The sequence below is a fragment of the Phodopus roborovskii genome, unplaced genomic scaffold, assembly GCF_943737965.1.
Source record: "Phodopus roborovskii unplaced genomic scaffold, PHOROB, whole genome shotgun sequence".
NCBI lineage: Eukaryota > Metazoa > Chordata > Mammalia > Rodentia > Cricetidae > Phodopus > Phodopus roborovskii.
In genome coordinates this window covers 27653916-27675986 of record NW_026126416.1, presented here as the reverse complement: position 1 = coordinate 27675986, position 22071 = coordinate 27653916, and the positions used below count along the sequence as shown (strand labels likewise).

Here is a 22071-nt window from a genome sequence, read left to right as displayed (position 1 = left end):
GTCTGTGACCTATGCTGCCACCACCAGCCATGTTAGTGTCTGTGATTCCTGTTAAAACAGAGTCCATGTTGGTGTCTGTGACCAGAGGCTGTGTTGCTGTCCATGTTACCATCAAAGGTCATGTGGATGTCCATGGTGTGTGCTGTACTTGAAGCCAAGTTGATGTCTGTGGGTTGTGTTGCTGCCAGAGATCATGTTGATGTCTGTGGCCCATGCTGTAGTCAGAAACCAAGCTGCTGCTAACTATGAAGGGCAAGGAAGCTTCTTTTGCTGTGGTATTGATGACTGCAGACTCACAGTTGAGAGTGAGAGACTAGAAGACTTCTGTGACAACCTCTCTCCCTCCACATCCCCCCTCCTCAACCCCCCCAAAATAAAACCAAACAACAAACAAACACAAAAGAGTCTAAACAGTAAGACAACTCTTCAAAAATTGTGATAGAGATGCTGAAGTGTAGCTCTTTAGTTGGTGGCTTCTGGTGGGGGTAGGGATGGAGGAGGACTCAGTTTTCTTTAAGGGGGCTGGACACAGATTGGACTTGATATTTTTTTTTCTTTATTTCTTCTTCTTTTGTTTTTGGGAGGTCACAAAGGTGTGTGTGGGGGGGTGGATCTGGGAGGACTGGAAATGAATGTGATTGGGATGCATTGGGATGTAAAATTTCCAAATACTGAATAAAAATATTATGTTAAAAAAGAAAAACAAAATGAAGCAAATTAGAAAGTGGAAAAATAAGCTTAAGATAAAATGGAGCCTCCAAATTAACAAAAATGAATTATTCATAGCTAGCAGAAGTTGCCTCAAAATGTTTGTTAAAAAGATAACTGGGTATCTGTCTGCCCATAGTATTTTACTTTTTATTAAACTGTGGCTATATTTCTCCTGTATGTTAACTGTCTATGCAAGAATCATACTTTTCACCTGAAAGGGGATAAGAATTTATTCTGGAGCCAATTATGAGTGATGGCTTAGGAACACAGATACAGTTTATTCCAACCTCATGTTCCAACATTCTCACAAGGTTTTATATTAACAGGAAAGGAAACCACACATCAAGACCCTTTTCAGATACATCGTTTGAAACATCAGGCAGGCAGGTTATAGCAAGGTGGAGACTTCTCAGTTCTCCTGATGCTACCTGATGGTACTGTTATTGGCCTTTGGTTGGTGAAGGTTAAGGTGGGTCTGCTCGTGTATCATGAAGGATTTACCTACTAGCTACAAGGACATTAGGTCACATAGAACAGTGTGTAATGAATGGCTTCTAAGTAGGCCACTTGACTTAAAACTCTCCAGATTCTGGTCATTGAATTTCTACCTGTCAGCCTTGAAGCTCCTGTGGTTCTCTCTAGCAACTGTTGTTCACACAGCTAGGTTGAGCTTCTTTTATTTCTATGCTAGCGATGCTAAAAACTGGCTTTCTCTTTTGTCCAGGAGAGCACATTGATTACTGTGGATACTCTGTTCTTCCCATGGCTGTGGAACAAGACATGCTAATAGCTGTGGAACCTGTGAAAACACACACTCTACAGCTGGCCAATACAAACCCCTTATATCCGTGAGTAATTAGGATTGCTGGTGGGTAGAGAATGTGGGAGTGTGTGTGTGTGTGTGTGTGTGTGTGTAAGCACACACCTGCAGGAATATATCTGACTACAGATAGACTCTAGAAAATATTAGATTTCAGCTAAATCATACTTTATTGATATTTCCTGCCTGACATTTATTTGTTGTATTTATTCACACACTCACTGAAGAAACATTTACTAGGAAGCAAGATGGCTCAGGAGTATTGAGTGCCTTTACCTAAAATTAATCTCCAGAAACCCACATGACAAAAAAGAACCAAGTCCTGCAGGTTGTTCTCTGATTTCCACACGTGCCCACACTCTTTCTCACATATACGTCGTAAATGAATGAATGAATGAATGAATAAGTAAATAAATAAGTATAAAAAAGAAGCATTTACTAAGAGTTGTCATGTACTAGGTATTGTCTCAAGTATGGAGCTATGCAAACATGAAAAGAATTTGTTCTTGCCCAGAAAGTACCGAGTATCTGCTGAGGTAACTGTCTCAATAAAGTCAGGTGTATGCTGTCCGCCCTTCGTTACCATGACACTGTCTAACTCTCTTGTTAAAGAATCTTCCCGTGCTGCCGTGTCGTTACTTACCTGTTATCTCTCAGCAGCTTCGAACTCTATGATTTTAATGTTGTATTGTGTGTTTTCTTCAAAGTTTTAGTCTCAGTATAAGACAGTGTGATGTGTAATGGATACTTCTAGAACATATCCTTGGTCTAAAATGTTAAGAAATCAGTTATGTGTACTGAATTGTATTGAATATCTGTGCAGTCTTTACGGTCCTCTTTAAACACATGGTGGATTCCTCTGGTGGATTTTCCAGTGCTGAACCAGCTTTGCTTTTTCCGCATCAGCTTTTCTTGTACAGTCCAGGGCCACGCAGCAGTATTTTGGTCAATGATGGCTCACATATAGGATGATGGCCCCATGAGAATATGTGGGGGGCTGAAAAACTACCGCTGCTTATACTATTTGCATTGTAAGCAAGGAATCACATACTACAAGAGTCAAAAATTTCAAAAATTAAAATGTTTATAAATAAAACAAGTTATAGTAAGGCAATGTTAGTTTATCAAAAAAGAACCTTTGAAATAAATTTGATGTCATTTATATGTATATTTATAGAATCTAGAATCATGTGCAATTGTATTCTTGGCCTTCATGTTCATTCACTCACCACAACTTTCTGTCCTGCATACTCCCTTTGTTATGTTCTCTATATCAGTGTGCTAGTTTCAATGGTTTACAGTTACAATGTGCTTATTGAACTTTTTCTATTTGGATAGGCTCACTGTTGTGTTGCTGTTAAGAGACATCTTGACCAAGACAACTTGTATAAAAGAAAGCATTTAATTGGGGGCTTGCTTACTGTTTCAGAGGGTTAATTCATTATCATCATGGCAGGGAACATGAGGACACACAAGCAAGTATGGTGCTGGAGAAGTAGCTAAGAGCTTTACATCCTCATTCACAGGAAACAGGCAGAGGGAGAGAGAGAGAAAGACAGACAGACAGACAGACAGATAGATAGATAGATAGGACCTAGCATTAGAGTTTGAAATCTCAAAGCCACCCTTACTGACATACTTCCTTTTCCTTTTAGGCCAGACATAACAAGGCCACACCTCCTGATCTTTCCAAACAGTTCATTACCTGGGGACTAAGCATGTAAATACATGAAACTTTGGGGGCTGTTTTCATCAAAGTATAATAACATGCTGTGTAGGTTTGTAGTGGTGAATATTCCAAATACATATGTGTGTAGTAGGCTAAACCAACTATGTCCGTGTAAGCACTTTATATTCTATATTGTTTGTATAATGACAAAATTGGCTAACAATACATTTTTACACTATATCCTTGTTATTATATGGTACATGATTATATTATGTATTTGATTTGCAAATTACAGGATATATTGTTGTATCATTTTATATGGCCTTTCTGGTTCTAAATATCTTAGTTATTGTGAGTAACCTGACAGTGAACATAGGGATAGCAGATGTTTCTCTGAGATACTGATTTCATTTCCCTTGGGTGTATATACCAAGCAGAAGGATTCCTGGGTCATATGCTAGTTCTGTTTTTAATTCTTTGAAGAAATACTATACTGTTTTCCATAATGGTCGAGCCAAATAGCATTCCTACCAACAGTACTGAAGTGTTCATTTTCTCAAAACTCTGCCAACACTTATCTTACTCACACCAGATGCCATTACCATAAGATTAATACTTTTTGGAGGCATTATCTTACTCCATGGGCATGTGTGTGTATGTGTTTCTTAAGTTACTGCATTGGGATTTATGTGTTTGGTGTTATTTTTCTTTTCTTTTTTTCTTTTTTCTTTTTTTATTTATTTTTTTTTTTGCAGCTATATTATTTTAGTTGAAGTATTTGCAATGTCCAAGTGGGACTTGATTGTGGTAGAATGTGTAGTTTAGAAAATAATTCCTCTGCCCAAGAACTCTCCATATTAACTAGGAGAACTACCACAGGTGTTTGATATTACTACCATACAAACTAGCGTAGGGTGGTCAGATTTTAAGTAATTCGGTTAGGAGATGCGTGAAAGCAGTCCTGCAAGGGAAGTGTAAAGCTCTAAGTGCATATATTAAAATGAGAGAACAAGAGAAGGGCCAGTGAGATGGTTTAATGAGAGGATTGTTTTAGCTGTCATTGTTGAGTAGTGTTCTTTCAAGGTCTGTGAAGAATTGTGTTGGGATTTTGATGGGGATTGTGTTGAATCTGTAGATGGCTTTAGGTAATATTTCCATTTTTTATAACGTTGATCCCACCTATGGAAGATCATGGGAGATATATCCATTTTCTGATGTCTTCTTATAGTCGATAATATTGGAAATTATGAAAGAAGTGCATGAATTTTTAGATGGATATAATCTACCCAGAGTAATCTGATAGGAGATCAACAGCTTGTAGAGATTCATAACCAAGCAGTGAGATTCAAGCATCAACTAAAAGCAAAACAACACACCCACAAAAAACCTCAACTAAACAAAAACATGTTCACTTTAAAAAAGTCTAGGCTTTGGTAAGGCCTATTGCTGAAGACACTACACACTTTGGTCATGAGACATAAAGAAATACATTGGTTCTGACCAGGGAACATCATTCCTGTTGGGTAACTTTTATAGTAATAGGAGATACTATGTAGACTGCTAGGGAAAAATAGTCATCATGAGTCTTACCCAGCTGTGAACCCTGTGAACCGCTGGTGTGGAAAGATACACTGATGTGTGTAATAGTGACATGAATGATATGGGGATAACCACATAGACTGTGGATAATACAGAAACTCACAGCTGATCAAAGTGACGAGAATAACTGCTGGTGGGATGTTTACAAAATGTTGATATCATCTTGCTTGTTTAAGGTGAAGCCTGTCAACACTCTAGCATGGACTGTAGAGGAGATTGTGAGTTCCTCCCTGTAACAGCATAGCTATGGATAGCTGATGGTTTCTTGGGGTGGGGAAACCAATTTTCTTTAGTGATATGGCCCTTGGTAGGTTGACTATGCTCCATGGATGGCCCCACACCAATGAATAAATGGAAAACACAAACTGGACTTGATGGGTTAAAAAACAAATACAGAGGACAAAAAAAATTGGCTGGGATTGGGGAGGGTGGGGGTGGACCTGGGAGGGGTTATGGAGATATGTGGGAAGGTAAATATGATCAAAATACGTTGTATGAAATTCTCAAGGAATCAATAAAAGTATTATAAATAGTTCAGGTCTACACATTTTCACTGCTGAACTCTGCCAGATCTTTAAAGAAAAGCCAACATAGATGCTTCTTAAACTACTCCAGAAAATAGAAAATGAAGAAAGAAGGAAGCCCAAAGTGTTAGGGGAGGCACTGTGGGATAGAGGTAGGAGGAAAGGAGAGCCAGGCTTTTCCGGGTAATTAAGAGAAGCAGGCCGACTGCTGTGCCGAAATCAGTGACTTTCTAACGTAGAGTTACTGTTGTCTTCTAGTTAATAAGTACCTGGTGATGGTAAGGAGATAATACTTCCAATCTATGTAAATTTCTTGTTTTCATTAAATCCTCACACTCTAAACATGCATTGATGAAGCCATTATCATGGAATTCACATGTAGTATTTTAGTATTTCCATTATTTCTTTTATATTGATTAATTGGCATTATACTTTGTTCATCATTTGTGGCGTGTGTGTGTGTGTGTGTGTGTGTGTGTGTTGTGCATGTGTGGCACACATGTATAGCACACCTGTGGAAGTCAGGACAACTTTGTAGAATCAATTCTGTCTTTCTTTATGTGGGTTCTAGGGATTCAATGACCTTACTCACTGTGCCTGGCATTTTATTATGAAGAACAATTTCTCCTTTTCTTCATTTAGTGGTTTATTTAATTGTAAGTTTATATCTGTGTCTTATTTTTCCTAATGGGTCATGACCCTTTAAAATAAATTTTTTGTTTGTTATTCCTTTTTCTTAAATCATGCAGGTAGTCAGATTAGATAGGTATCAGAGAATGTTTGGTAAAGAAAGCTTTGAGTACTTCTGTTTCATCGGGGTATCTGATGAGTAGCAGACCCAGAGGAAAAAGTGCTCATGTGGTTTACACTGGCTAATGAGAACTAACATGAAAGAGAAAATGGATGTAGACTATGCCAAAGTATGCCGTTTCCTATCTGATTTTGGAGATGAAAAGGGCCAGTTTGAGATAGATTAGCCATTGAGGCTACTACAACATCCTCTCTGCCTTTAGCTGCTGGAGGCGTTCGCTGTTTTCAGGAGGCTGTGCAACACATTGAAAGTAAATAGAAAAGGATACACACTTTTATTGTTTTGTCACAAGATGGCAGCAGTCAGCCATTGATTTTTGTCTCTCAAGGCATACAGACTGAAATTAATGGGTCTTGTTTTTTTCAGAGACTTCAGTACTAGTGCGAATAACATCTATATTGACAAAACCAAACCTCTATGGCACAACTACTTCCTATGTGGATTTAAAGGAATCCAGGTAAATAGACACCTATCAGCCTTTGAAATGATTTTCATGTTATTCCAAACTTTACGGTGTTTTTGGTGTCCTTTCAGAACTTTTGCTAATTTCTGTTTCTGAGGGGAGGAAAGGCGTGATTGCTTCTGAGTAGTATGTACCAGGGGCAGCCATGGGTTTTTCATTTGACTGCTATGCATCATTAAATATGCCACTAGGAGAGATTGTCCTAGTTTTTACATTGTGTTCTGGGATATATGGGAGTGTACTGGAATGGGAATTAGAGCAGCCATGGGTTTGAATGTGGGATCAATACAGTTTGATAATGTGTGTTAAGTCTTAACTTTATCTGTAAAATGATGTCACTGCTATTCAATGAAGAGCCATTGCAAGGATGCCATGATGCTGGAACCCTTAGGCATTTGGGAATGACAGCTAACATTGTTCCTTCTTGTCCAGGGGAGACTAAAAAGTATATAGTGAAAGGTGTTACTGTGAGTAATTTCCTAGGAATACGGACTGAATCTCAATTTAAAATCCCAGCATTGTGTGCAAGAACAGGACGGTGGAACATTTGCACTTTTTCTCATGAGTAAGAATGCATACAGCACAAACAGAAAACCAGTGCTTGCTGTTTTCAGAACCACTCTTATGTTTCTTTCTGTGTTAATTTTATTTTTTAACAATTAAAAAGATATCTGTTTATTTTTATGTGTGAGTGCTTTGTCTGCATGTATGTCACTGCACCACATGCATGCCTGGTGCCCACAGAACCCAGAAGAGGTGTCAGCTCCCCTGGGACTGGAGTTACAGGCTGTTGTGAGCCTCCATGTGATGCTTGGAATGGAACCCAGCTCCTCCTCTGTAAGAGCAACAAATGCTCTTAACCACTCAGTCAACTCTCCAGCTCCTTAGCTTTATTTTTAAATTTAAATCCACTCAATTATTTCAGCTATAGTGACTCTTGTATCATCATTGATAAATGATATTAAGAAATAGACATTTTGTCTTTATGAATCAAAAGAAAACGAGTAAGCATGTTTTTCTGTTTTGTTTATTTTTTTGAGAGCTTGTGATCCAAGTGGCCTGGAAGTCCTATCCAAAACTGTCCCGAGAAGCTTAGGACTCAGTGACATAGTAACTTGGGATGTGTAGTTCTGTGCTGCTGTCATGGAGGTCTGGCCTAAGAGTGTAGCATTTATTTTTTGAGAATGTGTCTTTTTTCCAGACACTTGGTAATGACTTCTGGGAAAAGTTATTGGCCTGTTTTAAATCTTCAAATCATCTGGATTGTCATCCACATTAGTGGGAATTAGAAGGCAGAGTATTTGGAAGCATTGGTCAGACAAATGCAATTTGACCTTCCTTGAAACAACATGCCTTTTTGTACCATATGGTAAAGTGATGTATCTATCTATCTATCTATCTATCTATCTATCTATCTATCTATCTATCTATCTATCTACCTACCTATCTATGTATCTATCTATCTATCTCTACATATGTTTTCTTGTATTGTTTTGGATCCTTTTAAGGGCTTAAAGCCTTCCTCTTTGGTTTGACAACTTCTGTGCAAAAACATAGGTTTGCACAATGAACTTTTGGAAGGAAAGTAATTTCAATGTTAGCCAGTCCAGAAACCTTCAAATTAAGATACTAGAAAGATCCAAGGGATAATCTGTTTATGTGCAATTGAACATGTTATCCTTTTGGGATAGAGCTATTACAGTATTTGGCACAACCCGTCTGTGTTTTTCAATCCACTGTGACTTTTGAACTTAAACATTGTGTGCTAAGTTTGTAAGTATGAGTCACACTCAAGCCACTGTGGATACTTATGGTTGAATGTATAGAGTTCTCCAGGGACTGCTGCTTTTAAGCGGACTGCCTGATGTTCTGTGTGGAGGGGCGTTGGCAGCAGCACGTCTTCAGTGTAGAATTTGTTTGTGTTTCTGGAAGGAGAGTTTAGGATGACTTGGAGTCAGGAAGCACATCTGACTCTTGTCTTTTTGGCGCATGACTTCTGCCAAGGAAGAAAAAAGGACAAAAAATTGAGGACGAATCTTGTCCTTATTTGCAGTGTTTTGTTTTTCCTTTGGCTAGGCTAACTTGCCTATTGAAATCTCTCCCTAGAAGAGTATGTATGATGAAATGCATAATTAGGTAATGTAATAGTTTCTCATACTTTGGTCTTGAATTATTTGAGAAGTTTCTGAAGAAGGCCATGTTTTTAGTGAATAGGAGGGAGTGCTGGGTTTATTTTTAATCCTAAACAAAGATTACCATATGGTATCACCCCAAATCTGGTTTTTACATGTCAGTTTAAGTATATTAGAAATTTCTGCCTTTAATCTAGAGTTTGCTTTAGTCAGGCTTTCCTATTTGTAGAAAATCTCCCTGCCTCCTTTGGGGGCCTTCTATATCATTTACACCTAAATTCTAATCTGGCTGTCCTTAAAGCTACTAGATGGCCAAATTCTATCAATAACTCCAGTAAAAACTCTTGAGTTTCTTCATATAACTGACAGACGCTTAGTGGTAGAGACACTGCTGGCCCCAGCTTCCACAGCGGTGAAGTCCTCAACTGGAACTCAGTGTTGGGTCTCACTCCCCAGTGATTTTGGGAGTCTCAGAGACTTGTGTCTCCCAGAGTTCTTTGTGTGACCTCTGGAAAGGTCTCTTAACCTCCCAGTGCTTAAGTTTTTCTCTATGAAAATGGAGTTGATAGAGTTGGAGATTCTTCTCTTCAGAGGGCCTCCTAAGGCCTTCTGGGGCCAAACCCCCAGGAAACAGCTGCTGTTGGTGGCAGGTTAAAGCTCAACCTGGTGACTGGAGAGTTCTTGCCTTACCTTGCCTTGCTGGGCAACTTGAATTCTGACTGCTTTATAGTTTTTCTATTTTTGTTCAAATCAGTTGATACTCAAAGAAAAACCATTCAAGGCAGTTTAGGAAGTGAATCAGTAACTTTTTGTTGAAAAAAAATGAAAAGTCTTCAGATTGCCTCATCCTGTGGGCAAGTGCCATTAAACCACTCTGTTGACTTATACTGGTTCCTACCACAGTGTGTTGTCCATGGTAGACTTCTTCCCTCTGTGGAATGATGGAAGTTTCTACTGCATCTGGAATCCAACACTGAAATGACTTTTGCTATGTTGCTCTTTCTTTCTTAGGAACACTTTGGTCTTAGTAAGCTGACTGGAATGAACTGCCTGGTAGATGGAAATATCCCCCCAGGTTCAGGCCTCTCCAGCTCCAGTGCTCTGGTCTGCTGTGCTGGGCTAGTGACTCTCACAGTGCTGGGAATGAGTCTATCCAAGGTAAGTACTTGTGATGCTGACCTCATCAAACCTCCAAGATAGCCTCTGCACTACAAAGTCAGAATGAATGTCTTCCTTGATGCTGGCTGAAAACCTGCCCTAACCAGAAAGGAAAAGCTAACATCTGTGAGCAAGTATTGTAATCTAACATATTCTGTCTGAGGTTGGTCACTGTAGGGTTTCTGATAGTCTCCAGACAGCTAGGTAGCAGAGATGTAGTGAGCTTCTCTTGGATTGTATATGGAGCTTGAGTAAGAAGTTTGTCATTTTAAAGAAAATCTTCTCATTGACAAGATACATTCAGAGCAAGATATTTTAGGCCTCATGGCTCTGCCTGGATTGTTTTTTGTTTTTCTTTACTTAAAACCTTAAGTATTGACAGGCAGTGGGCAGAAAGCATAGAGAATAGGCAAAAAAGGAACCAAAAGCATGTCTGTTAATACCTAATATCAGTAGTTTAGTCACAGAAATAAATTCCAAAAATATCCCTTCAAAGGGGAAGCGTATCTTAAGGAAACTTGAATCCTACCTGAGGCTAGAACATCTTTTCAAGTTTGTGAAAATCTCTGGTTTTGCAGTTCAGAGCAGGTGCACTAAGATTTAATGAGTACTTTGGTATTCTGCTTCAAGTGAAAGGTTATTGCAGGTTCTTCTAAATCAGTGGTCCTCAAGCTTCTCAATGCTGTGACTCTTAAATACAGTTCCTCATATTGTGACCTTAACTATAAAAAATAATTTTTGTTTCTACTTCATAACTGTAATTTTGCTACTGCTATGAATCATAATGTAAATATTGAATATGCAGGATATCTGATTTGTTACCTCAAAGGGTTCATAACCCACAGGTTGAGAACCACTGTTTTAAACCAGCACATGTAAACTGAAGTTCATAGGTGGTTAAGGAACAGAGTAACATTAGGCAGATCAAGAGAAAGCTAGCCGTATTCTTAGTTTGTGAAAAGTGTGTTTAAACAAAGAAGAAAACAAAGATTTAGAATTCCCTTACTATGAACAGACTTGTTTCATGGAAAAGTTAGCTTGTTTACTGCTGCATTATTTAAGAAGAGAAAGAAAAATTTATATGTCAACTATGCCTTCTCTGGCCTAGTTTAGTAATCATTTATTTTAGTGTGCTAGTTGTTACAAAACAAAACAAACCAAAAAAAACAAAACAAAACAAAACAAACAAACAAACAAAAACCCAAGATGAACAGATTAAGTGATAAAAGACACATTTAGCTCAGTTTCTGTGGTTTCAGTTCACAGTTCACATTGCTGTAGGTCTGTGTATGGCAGAATATGGGGCACAAGGGCAGGATAAAGCAAAGCTGTTCATAATAGACATGGGGGGGGGGGGGGAAGATTGGTGATGAGCTGTAGCCCTTCATCCTTCATGCTCCCAGTGAGTCATTTCCTCTACCAGGCACCAGCTCCTGAAAGCTCATTCAGCTACGAACTAACAATCTAGTTAATACATTAGTCTGTTGATCTTGTCAGTACCCTCATGATCCAGTCTCTTCTCTAAAGTGCCAGCCATCAGCTGGGCACCAAAGCCTTCAGCATACAAGTGTGGGGGGGGGGTGGTGCATTTCATATCTAAACTACAACATTTAAACATTACAAAGTGACAACTTTGTGCTGGGAAATACTGTAGCATGGATGAAATAAATAGATATGATCTTCACTATGCTGATGGTTTTAAAAGATACAGATAAAGAGCAACTATAAGAGAATGTGACATGGTTGAGAAGAGGGGCAAGTGCAACCTAGATTCAGAGAGCACATCTAAGCCAAGACACCAAGGACTTAAAGGCTTAAGAGGTTAGCCTAGAAATAACTGACAGTACCATCACAAGACGGAGTCCTTAATGTTGGACTTCCCAGACTGTAGGTCAATGGGTGAAGTAAATGCTACTTCCTTTTTTGATAGAGTGTCTATGTAGCCCTGACTATCCTAGAGCTCACTGTATTGGTCAGGCAGGCCTTGAACTCAGAGATCCATCTGGCTCTGTTTCCCAAGTGCTGGGATTAAAGGTGTGTGTATGTGTGTGTGTGTGTGTGTGTGTGTGTGTGTGTGTGTGTGAGAGAGAGAGAGAGAGAGAGAGAGTGTGAGTGCTCTTGAGATCATGTGCCACCACACCCAGCCTATACTACTCTGCATTTTTTTTTTTTTTTTGAAGAAAGGAAGACAGGGAGTATGAAGATTAACTATGTCAGATAATCATGTTAGCAGATGAAAGGAACACAAGGGAAGTAAAATAATCTTGGGGAGTTTGAGAAACTAAAAGACGCTCATTGTGGTTGGAACCTATAGTAACTGGATCATATTGGAGTCCAAATGCTAAGATGTGGAATAATTTGAGCTTCATCTAGATAGTAGTGGGAAACAACTTCTGGGTTTACTTTTAGGAAGAGGGTATAACATGATTATATCTGTATCTTAGAAAGATCATAATGGCAGTATTATAAAGTTGAAAGTAACATATTAGCAATGAAGAGATGGTTTAGTATGTAGGAGTAGCGGTGAGAATGGAAGGAATTGGATATTTGGCTTAAGGTCCATCTTGGACAGAGTCAGTAGGGTGTGAGCATTGACTGGGTGTGAGGATAGAGGACAACAAAGTCAAAGATTTTTATTTTCAAGTTTCTGGCTGTGTGTGGTGCCTTGGAGTAGGGATCTAGATGGCACTGTGGTCTGAGATGAAGCCAAGTGTTGAACATGAGGAACCTAGGCATACAGAATGTCTCAGCTGTTAAACAATATCTCCAGAAGTCATTTTTAAAAAAGTTATATAACTAAGTCTAGTTTTTGAGACAGGGTATCTTAGGCTGTCCCCAGACTCCCATTCTTCTGGCTGGCATACTGGCCGGATCCCAGTGTCCATCTTTTATTGACCTTTGAAGTCTCTGGAGGGGGTAAGACAGGCATTGTAGGTAGAAAGGTAGAGAGGACAAAGTGAGTGAGCCATGTGCACAGTGGAGACCGAAGAGTAGTCTGAGAGGTAGGGAAGCCAGAAAGGAGAGACAGCAAAGACAAGGAGGATGATCCTTTGTGAAGTGAGTGGCAGGCAGGCTTGTAAGCTGCTGTCAGGAGGCCAAGAAGGTAAGGCTCGAGGAGTTTCCATGTCACATATTGGGAATGGGTTGCAGGTTCTGTGGGAGGTAGGGGAAAGGTTCATTGCTATAAAAGTCTGTCAGTTCGTACAGAGATGGGAAGGCTCTATCATCTAGAGGGAGCTGAGGTTAAGAACTTCACTATTTTTTTTTTTTTTTATTTTTAATGGGAGGAGTGTAAAGCTTATTCTTTTTCTGTACTTCTCTGACCCTTGATATAAATGTCTAAGGGAAAAGCAAAAATAGATAAAAGAAAAAGAAACACTTGAGCTTTTAGAATTAAACTTAACTGTCTTTATTTCCCCAATTAAAAAATAAAAGATATATATATACATATATATATGTATGTATGTATATTTCACCTTTTAAAATTTAAATTAGAAACAATCTTATTTTACATATTAATCCCAATTCCCTCTCCCTCCCATCTTCCCATTCCCCCTATCAACCTCCCCCATCCCATCCCCCTTCTGCTCTCCAGGGAGGGTGAGGCCTTCCGTGGGGGACAGATGTATATATTTTTATCTGAGTCCAGTGCTTTTCCTATAGAGGGAACAACACATGTGCTCTGACTCTACCTGATAGTCTAAGCCGTCCTGACCATATTTATATTTTCTAGGGAAGCATAATTATAAAGAGAGGTTTGGTTGTTGTTTTGTTCCCTTGCTGAAGTGAGACAGAATCTTGATTGAAAGGAAAAGCATAATTTCTCAGAATCTTTAAGTACCAACTATACATGTAGCTTTTATGACATCAGAAGCACAAGAAGTCAGGTGATTGTAAATATGAGATAGTTCACACTCTTCCATTTTATTTGTGTTCTAGTAAGAAACAGATGGTGCACAGAATAGGACCAGAGTGAGTTTAATAAAGCGGTATTTGTAGATGTACCAGGTCTGGGGAATGGTCTAGGAAGAGCTCTTTGGTGAAGGAGCAGCTTTGTGGCAGTGCTGTTGAAGTCTAGCAACAAGAGAATAACAGGGTAACATGGATGGAAATGACAGAGTGCATGTGAGTGAGGGAGCTGTCCATCTGCAGGGGACAGAGAGTACTGTGGGACTGCAGGGGCTGGGGACAGAGATAAGGATGAGCAATGCGTTCCTAGGGATACTAGGATCCACAGGCATTGGTGACTGAAACCTTTCCAGTTATTTCACATTGAAAATGCCGTTTAGCTGCACTCACTGCATGTAGGCATGGAAGTTATTAATCATTAATAAACTGAAGGTTTCTGGGTGGAAGCTAGTAAAATAATGGCTATTGACATCTATATTCCCAAGAGCAGAACTGATGAACGGCGGTGATAGGTGGCAGCAAAGCAGGCAGCATAGCAAAGTAGTTAGGGAAAAGGGAAGGCATTCTTTTTCCTGATTTCAAGATGTCAGAATAAAGACACATGTATGCCTTCCTTCTCCATCCTGTACTCAGTCTTCTTTTCTGAAGCAGGGAAGATTAGGAAACATAAATAAAACTGTCTTTGATAAACCTGAAACCACAAAACTCAAGATGGAAAGTGGATGGGAGAATGGTGTATGACTTAGCAGAATGAAGAAAGGTCAAAGCTAAGTGCCACGGGAGCAGACATAGATAGAAGCAAGCTGACTCATCCCACAGTCTCAGGGAAGGACAGGAAGAAAACAGGGTAGAATGACAGGGTGGGGTGATGTGGGGAGTGTTCTTTCTGAGGACTAGTTAGACCCTTGAAGCTCTGTCTTACCTGGGACCATCCCACCTCACATGTAACAGTCCCTGGAGAAACACAGAGACTTCTGGATTTAAGGACACTGACCACTGAGAAAGGCAAGGCAGGAAATGGATTTGATAGCTGGGAAATTAAAGGGTAGTTTGCTTCTGAACAGTGAAATGTCTAGTTCCCTGTGCTCAGCTTGGCTCTAGCACACTGGCAGCCTTGTAAAGTCACACCTTACCAGGAGGGCCAGAGTGTCCTCAGAGGGAACTCAGTGAACCCTGTTGTGACAGTTCTCCAACATGACCCATGACATGCAATGTGACCTTGTTACAAGTGATGTTCAAAGCTTTATGTGCTACTGACTCCCTCTGAACTATAATAAAACATCAGAGAATAGTCTGGTTTTGGAAGGAAATGTCTAAAATGAAGCATACAGAACAAAACAGAGAGAATGCAGGAATTAATAGGACCGATGATGCTGAGAAGGAAGAAGCATGTGTTCTAAGTCTGACCAGTGCATGATTAAAGAGCAGATGATAAAAACTTTCAGATATGGAAAATGAAATCGCTAACATAGAAAAATCAAATACAAGGATTGGAAAAATTATCTGTTAACATAGGAAAAAGAAAGGAATGGATAATTGAGTGAAAAATAAGAATATTTATGAATCAATTCCAGAAAATTTCAACTCCTTAGAAGAAACAGTGAAAGTAGTAATACTATTTCCCCCAAAACAATGGAATCTTGAAATTCGCAGGCAAATGGATGGAACTTGAAGAAACCATCCTGAGTGAGGTAACCCAGTCACAAAAAGAGGAACATGGTATGTACTCACTCATATATGGATTTTAGACATAGAGCAAAGGATCACCAGCCTATAATTCACACCGCCAGAGAAACTAGGATACAAGGAGGACCCTGAGAGATTCATACAAGGTCCCTCACAGAAGGGGAAAGGAACAAGATCTCCTGAGCATATTGGGAGTTGGGGGGGCAGTGAGTGGAGAGGGAGTTAGGAGAAAGAGAAGGGGAGGAAAGGACAACATGTGAGTCGGGGGGATTAACAGATGAGAGAGAGAAAAAAAAGAGAGAGAGAAATACCATCATAGAGGGAGCCATTATAGGTTTGAAGAGAAAACCAATTCTAGAGAAATGTCCAGAATGTCCAGAGACCTTCAAGGATAACCCCAACTAACAACCTGAGCAACAGTGGAAAGACTACCTTAAATGCCCTTCCCTGCTAATGAGAGTGATGACTAACGTGTATGCCATCATGGAGCCCTCATCTAGTAGCTGATGGAAACAGAATCAGACACCCACAGGTAAACACAGAGCCAAACTGGAATCTAGATACAGAGAGGGAGGAGTAAGAAAAGGGGTCAAGACCAGGCTACAGAAACCCACAGAGACAGGTAACCTGAACAAGGAGGAGCTAATGGGCCCCCAGACTGATAGCTGGGAAACCGGCTTTGGACCGACTCAGACCTCCTGAACATGGGTCTCAGTTAGAAGTTCTGGGCAGTCTAAGGGACCTCTGACAGTGGGACCAGGATGCATCCTTGGTGCATGAAAGGACTCTGGGAGCACATTCCCCATGGAGGGATACTCCCTTAGCCTAGAGGCAGGAGACAAGTCCTAGTCCTTATTCCAAATGACTTGACAGATTTTGTTGGGGGTTGGGGTGGGTGGGATGGGAAGGTGGTCGGTTTCATGGGAGGGAGGGAGAGAGGGAAGGAGGGAGAGGGAACTGGGATAGATATATAAAATAAGGAAAAAAAAAGAATAGTAAGAAAGTGAAGGTGTTATAGTTGAAGGATCAGGGGTGGAAATATTCCTCAAAATGGGTGTTGGAAGATACTAGGAAATACAGCAATATTTTACAAATGTCAATGACTTTTAACTTTGACTGCCTGTTTAAATGATATAATCAGCTGTGAAAATAGAATAAAACACTTTTAACCTGTAACACACAAAAGCTGGGGGGATATTACCTACTCCAGGGAGCAAACCAAGAAAGAAGATGGCATGGGAACTAGGAAACAAAAATCCAGGAAGGACAATAGTCCTGCCCAGCACTCATGTCATCTGGCGGATCAGAACCAGCACAGAACAAATTAAAAGTGGGACTGGAAGAAATAAAACTGTAACATGTTAACCTTTAAAAACAAGTAATCTAACTTAACCACATGTAAAAGTGGGCTGAGAGATTTTACAGAGCTGGTGAAGAGCTTGATGAGGCTCGTGTGGATATACAGTGCTAGGCAAATGAGGGTATTAGGCAGTTATTAAATACAAGAAAAACAAAAAAGCTAGACATGCAAGATTATTTTCAAAGTATTTGGTGTCCACATAAACAGTAATCTCAATAATTGACATAAGGAATACGTTTTAATCAAGATTTTTGCCATAACATCATTGAGAAAGGTGGGAAGGGTAATGGGAAAGGAAAGAGGGCTAAATTCTCATTTCTTGTGCTAGGAAAGCAATAGAGAGAGTTTAAGCTGACGTGGCTGGACTTGGTGGCACACATCTTTAACCCCAGCACTAGGCAGACAGAGGCAGGCGGAATAATGTGTTTGAGGCCAGCCTGGTTTATATAGAGAGTTCCAGGCCAGGCCAAGCTACATAGTGAGACCCTGTCTAAAAAAAAAAAGTTTGGATTAAACAGTCCAGTCATTTGTTCTTTGAAGCGTGAGCAGAGGAGAAAGCAATTGCCTGGAGGCACTGCGGAGAAGCGTGACAGCTGGAGGCTTCTGTTCTCAGCCTCATGCTTCGTCTGTTCCTTTAGATTGTGTGTGTATCACCATTGGTGAAAGTATAGGAAGGAGAAATGAACAGCATGAAAAGGAAGAGAAGCAATGGATGGCCTGAATGACCAAGAGCAGAAAGAAACTGGAAAAAGACACATGGGACTCAGTGCATCAATGCTAGACATTGAGAACTGGGACATCGGGACATGGCTAAATCTAAAAGGAGCTTTAGGTGCAAGGACTGGAGAGAACACAGGCATCTCCCATTGATGACAGTAGTCCATTCCAGAAACCCAGATGTTCTATGCAAAGGCATTAAACTGGAGTGAATTATTATTATTTTAAATGGGGAAGATTATAATGCATTGTTCCTTAGCTCAGAACCTCCAATTTCCTGCAGTGTTAGAAAAAGAGTAAAGTTTCATCTGTGGGGGCACCACAGAAGTAGGAGGAAAACCACAGTTTTTTCTTTTTTCCTTTTTCTTTTTTTTAGTTTGAAACAAACTTGTTTTACATGTCAATCCCAGTTCCTTCTCCCTCCCCTCCTCCCCTGTCTCCTCCAACTCCCATCCCATCCCATTCCTTTGCTGCTCCATGGGGGATCTTCAAAGTCTATCATATCATTTGGAGCAGGACCTAGGCCCTCTCCCATGTGTCTAGGCTGAGAGAATATCCCTGTATGGGGAATGGGCTCCCAAAATCCATTCGTACACTAGGCATAAATACTGATCCACTACCAGAGGCCCCATAGACTGCCCAGTCCTCCTAACTAACACCCACATTCAGGGAGTCTGGGTTGGTCCTATGCTGGTTTCCCAGCCATCAGACTGGGTTCATAAGCTCCCTGTTGTTCAGTCAGCTGTTTCTGTGAGTTTATCCAGCCTGGTCTTTGCTCATCACACCTCCCTCTTTGCAACAGGATTCTAGTAGTTTGGCTCAATGTTTAGCTGTGTGTGTCTGCGTCTGCTTCCATCAGCTACTGGATAAAGGCTCTAGGATGGTATATAAGGTAGTCATCAATCTCATTATCTGGGAATGGCATTTAATGTAGCCTCTCCACTATTGCTTAGATTCTTAGTTGGGGTCATCTTTGTAGGTCTCTAGACATTTCCACAGTGCCAGATTTCTCTTTTAAATGTATAATGGCTCCTTCCTCTATTATGGTATCTCTTTTCTTGCTCTCCTCTATTCTTCTCCCAACTCAATCATGTCCACCTCTCCCCTCCTCTTCCTCTTAACTTCCTCTCCCCTTTCCCCATGCTCCCAGTTTGCTTTGGAGATCTTGTCCCTTTCCCCTTCTCTGTAGGACCATGTGTGTCTCTCTTAGGGTCCTCCTTGTTTCCTAGTGTTTCTGATGGTGTGGATTGTAGGCTGAAACCACACAGTTTTTCTATACATCAAACAGAAAAAGAGGTTGTGTAGCAATGCCTATGTCTTCTCTGTTGACACCTAGTGTCTTAGCACTCTGCAGGATGTGGACACTTCAGGATGTAAACGTAGATTTGTTTTCCTCACGCAGGTATCTTTAAAAGGTACATACATCCTCATTCATCCAGGAAATGCCCATCAAACCACAAATGCTTGTGAGGATGGGACAAAGAAAAAGCCCTTAGTGCTTGTGGTGGGGATGTAAATTAGCATAGTGCTGTGGAAATAACTTTGGAGGTCCCTCAAAAAAAAGGTGAAAATAGAGTGATCTTATGATCCAGATAGACTATGTGGTGGTTGAAATGTAACCCCTGCCCCCTAATTTCATAGACACTATTAGGAGGTGTGGCTTTTTTGGAGTGAGTATGGAGGAAATTTGTCACTGTGGGGCCAGGCTTTGCGGTTTCCTATGCTTGGGATACTTCCCAGTGTCTCAGTTGACTTCCTGTTGCCTGCAAGATGTAGGACTCTCACCTACTTCTCCAGCAACATGTCTGCCTGCATGCTGTCATGCTCCCCTGCCATGGTGTTGATGGACTGAACTTCTGAAACCGTGAGTGAGTCTCTTCACAGAAATAGGAACCCAGCTAAGGCAGGCCCCTGTATAGCTGACGGCAGCATTCAGTAGAGACACTTACATTATCTATGAATTGTAACACTATTTACAACAGCCATGTTATAGCTGTTGTATCCAGCAACAGACATGTGGATAAAGCAAACATAATGAATACTTTAGGGGAATACTATTTAGCTGTTAAGGAGGAAAAAAATCTTAAGGCCATTTGGAGGAAAATGGATAGACTTGGAGAGTTTCAGATTTTGTTAAAACTTGCCAGCTCCAGAAATATCACATTTTTTCCCCCTCAAGTAGAATCTAGATTAAGACAAAACAAAACCTTAAATGTTGCAGGATCCTGACGGGTATCTCTTGGGGGTAGAGGAAAGTAGGCATAACACCAATAACACAGGCATTGGGAACAAGTTGAAACAACAAGCTCAGTTTATTCCAGGAAGGAGTAAGGTTTAAATACCCCTCAACCCTGCCCCAGGGGAGGAGATCCACTGAGCTGCCATCTGCTGAGGTGACATTGTTGTAGTCTATAGGTCCACGACATCTCTCATCAGACTTGGCTGCTGTTGTCAATGTTCTTACTATCTGTCTAAGCTGGCTGTCAGGAAATACCTACTGTGTATGCTCTAGGCCAACTGTCGGTTCCATTCAGGCTTAGTTATCCCACACTTAAAAGCAGAGAAGAGGCTATGTGGGAGGAGGAAGGGGACCAGCAAGAAGCAAGAGGAGGGTACAAGAGGTGGTCATGTAAAAAGTCTATGATAGATACATTCACAACAAGATTCAAGTTTTTTGTTCAGTGATGAACACAAAGCTTATACAGTCTAAAACACAAGGAAATGGGGGTATAGATGCAGTGTGATTTTTGCCAGTCTTGATGGATTTTGAGTGGGCAAATGCCTTAGTTGTGGTATATCAAACACTAAGTACTGCACCCATGAGGCTTAAGTATCAAAGGTCAAGGCTGGTCGTGCAGGGGAATTCACCCCTGGGGTATTCATTCACAAGGCATGCTTGCATTCTGTTATCTCATAATGTAGCTGACTTCATACTTACCATGTTCAGTTTTCATCTGTTCTTAGAGCCCACAAAGGATTAAGTATCTTGTAAGGATGCTGGAGACAGCTTGCTGGTTTGGGACACTGTTACAGCTAACTCCTAGTTATAGGTACTAAGGTGTATTAGGCTGGCTTCTACTCATAAATTCCTCCTTTTTCCTCAGTGGATAAGGTACACGCACATTTTGATTTTATGGTATGGTGGTCTGAATAAATGATGTACTCTGAAGAATCTGGGAGGAGAGAAGAGCAGTGTGGGTTGTGCTGCATGCCCCATATTGAAGCCCACGGGGCAACTGTGGTTGATGAATGTTGAAGTGGCCAGCAGGGAACAGTGGGTTTGGGGACATTCTTTGTGTGCTTGTCTTTGACATCTTGTTAAAAATAATCCGTGCAATTTCAGGTAACCCAGAGTAGAGGTTGGGAATAAAAAGCTTCCTTGGAGGGTAAGGTTCATTGGTGTAGATAGTGAAACTTGTAGTTGGTATCAAGAATCCTGTTTCTTAGGTGAAACACACAGTGTTTTCACAGGAAGAACATTGAATCTGTGAGAGGTGCTGCTGGGGAAGATAGACTTTTCGAGTACTACATAAATTTAATATCCTAAGCTGTGGAGATAGTGACTTGGAGACATGTATCCAACACCTACTGTATGCCAGGCTTTGCTGTAGACATTGGGAGATACAACTGTAAAAATCCAGGAAATCCCTACTGTTGTGAAATTTCTGTGGTGTTAGTGGTGAGGCTTAGGTAATAAGCATAAAGGTGAACAGGGAATGCACCTATGTGCTGAGAGGAAACACGAGTTCCCTCAGTAGGTTGAGCTGCTGCTTTAGCTAGGGAGGAGATGAAGGGAGACCTGAGGGACAGGCTGAGAACCAGGCAGGTAGAAGAGAGGTCAGAGACGATTGCCTTGTTTGAGGAAGAGTGAGGCCCTGTGGCTGAGAGTGGGGCTGTGAGGGCAGAGTAGTGGGAGGTCAGTGGAGAGGTGGTTGGGAGCCATGTGGTGCAGAATTGTCCCTCTCTGGCTGAAAGCTTGCTGGGGTCTAAGCTATGGACTGCAAGATGCCCCACACTGGCTATTTCTTTCAGAAGTGCCCTATCTGCTATTCCTTACATCCACGGGACAGAAGCCCTGCTGGCACGTGGTGCTTGTTGTGGAATGTGACCACCTTTGCTGACTCAACATTTATTGTACAAGATGTCAAGTATTTTACTTGGAAATAAGGTTGAAACTGTGGTTAAACAAAGGATTTCGAGCAGAGTTCTGCTTTCAAGTACTGGGAACAACCCAAGGCTATTTCAGGCAGAGGGAGGTCACCCTCTGGGCCAGATTTACATGCTCCAGCTAGCCAGGACTGAGAATCCCGGGCAGCTCATGAGATTCCTATTAACAGCTCTCATCTACAGGAATGGTTTCTAGTTGCTAGATTAGTCGCATAGGCATGAAGTGATGTTCTTTACTGAATGGTGTTTTTGAGGTTTGAAGTCCTGGATGGGGACCCACTGAAGTTCCCAGGAAAAGAAATGTTTGAGGTTCTATTGTGCCCAAATTATTAACCCCAAAATCAC

The 22071-nt window shown here is 40.8% G+C and overlaps 1 protein-coding gene across 4 annotated transcripts in view; it reads left to right on the top strand.

Moving 5' to 3' along the window:
• Positions 1-22071, top strand: part of Galk2 (galactokinase 2) — a 123886-nt gene that overhangs the window by 17849 nt on the left and 83966 nt on the right. For all 4 annotated transcript variants that reach the window (XM_051183494.1, XM_051183493.1, XM_051183496.1 and 1 more), the window contains 3 exons: positions 1436-1559; positions 6501-6591; positions 9741-9887. In XM_051183494.1, the coding sequence (XP_051039451.1) occupies positions 1436-1559; positions 6501-6591; positions 9741-9887 (362 nt within the window). The remainder of the gene's footprint in view (positions 1-1435; positions 1560-6500; positions 6592-9740; positions 9888-22071) is intronic.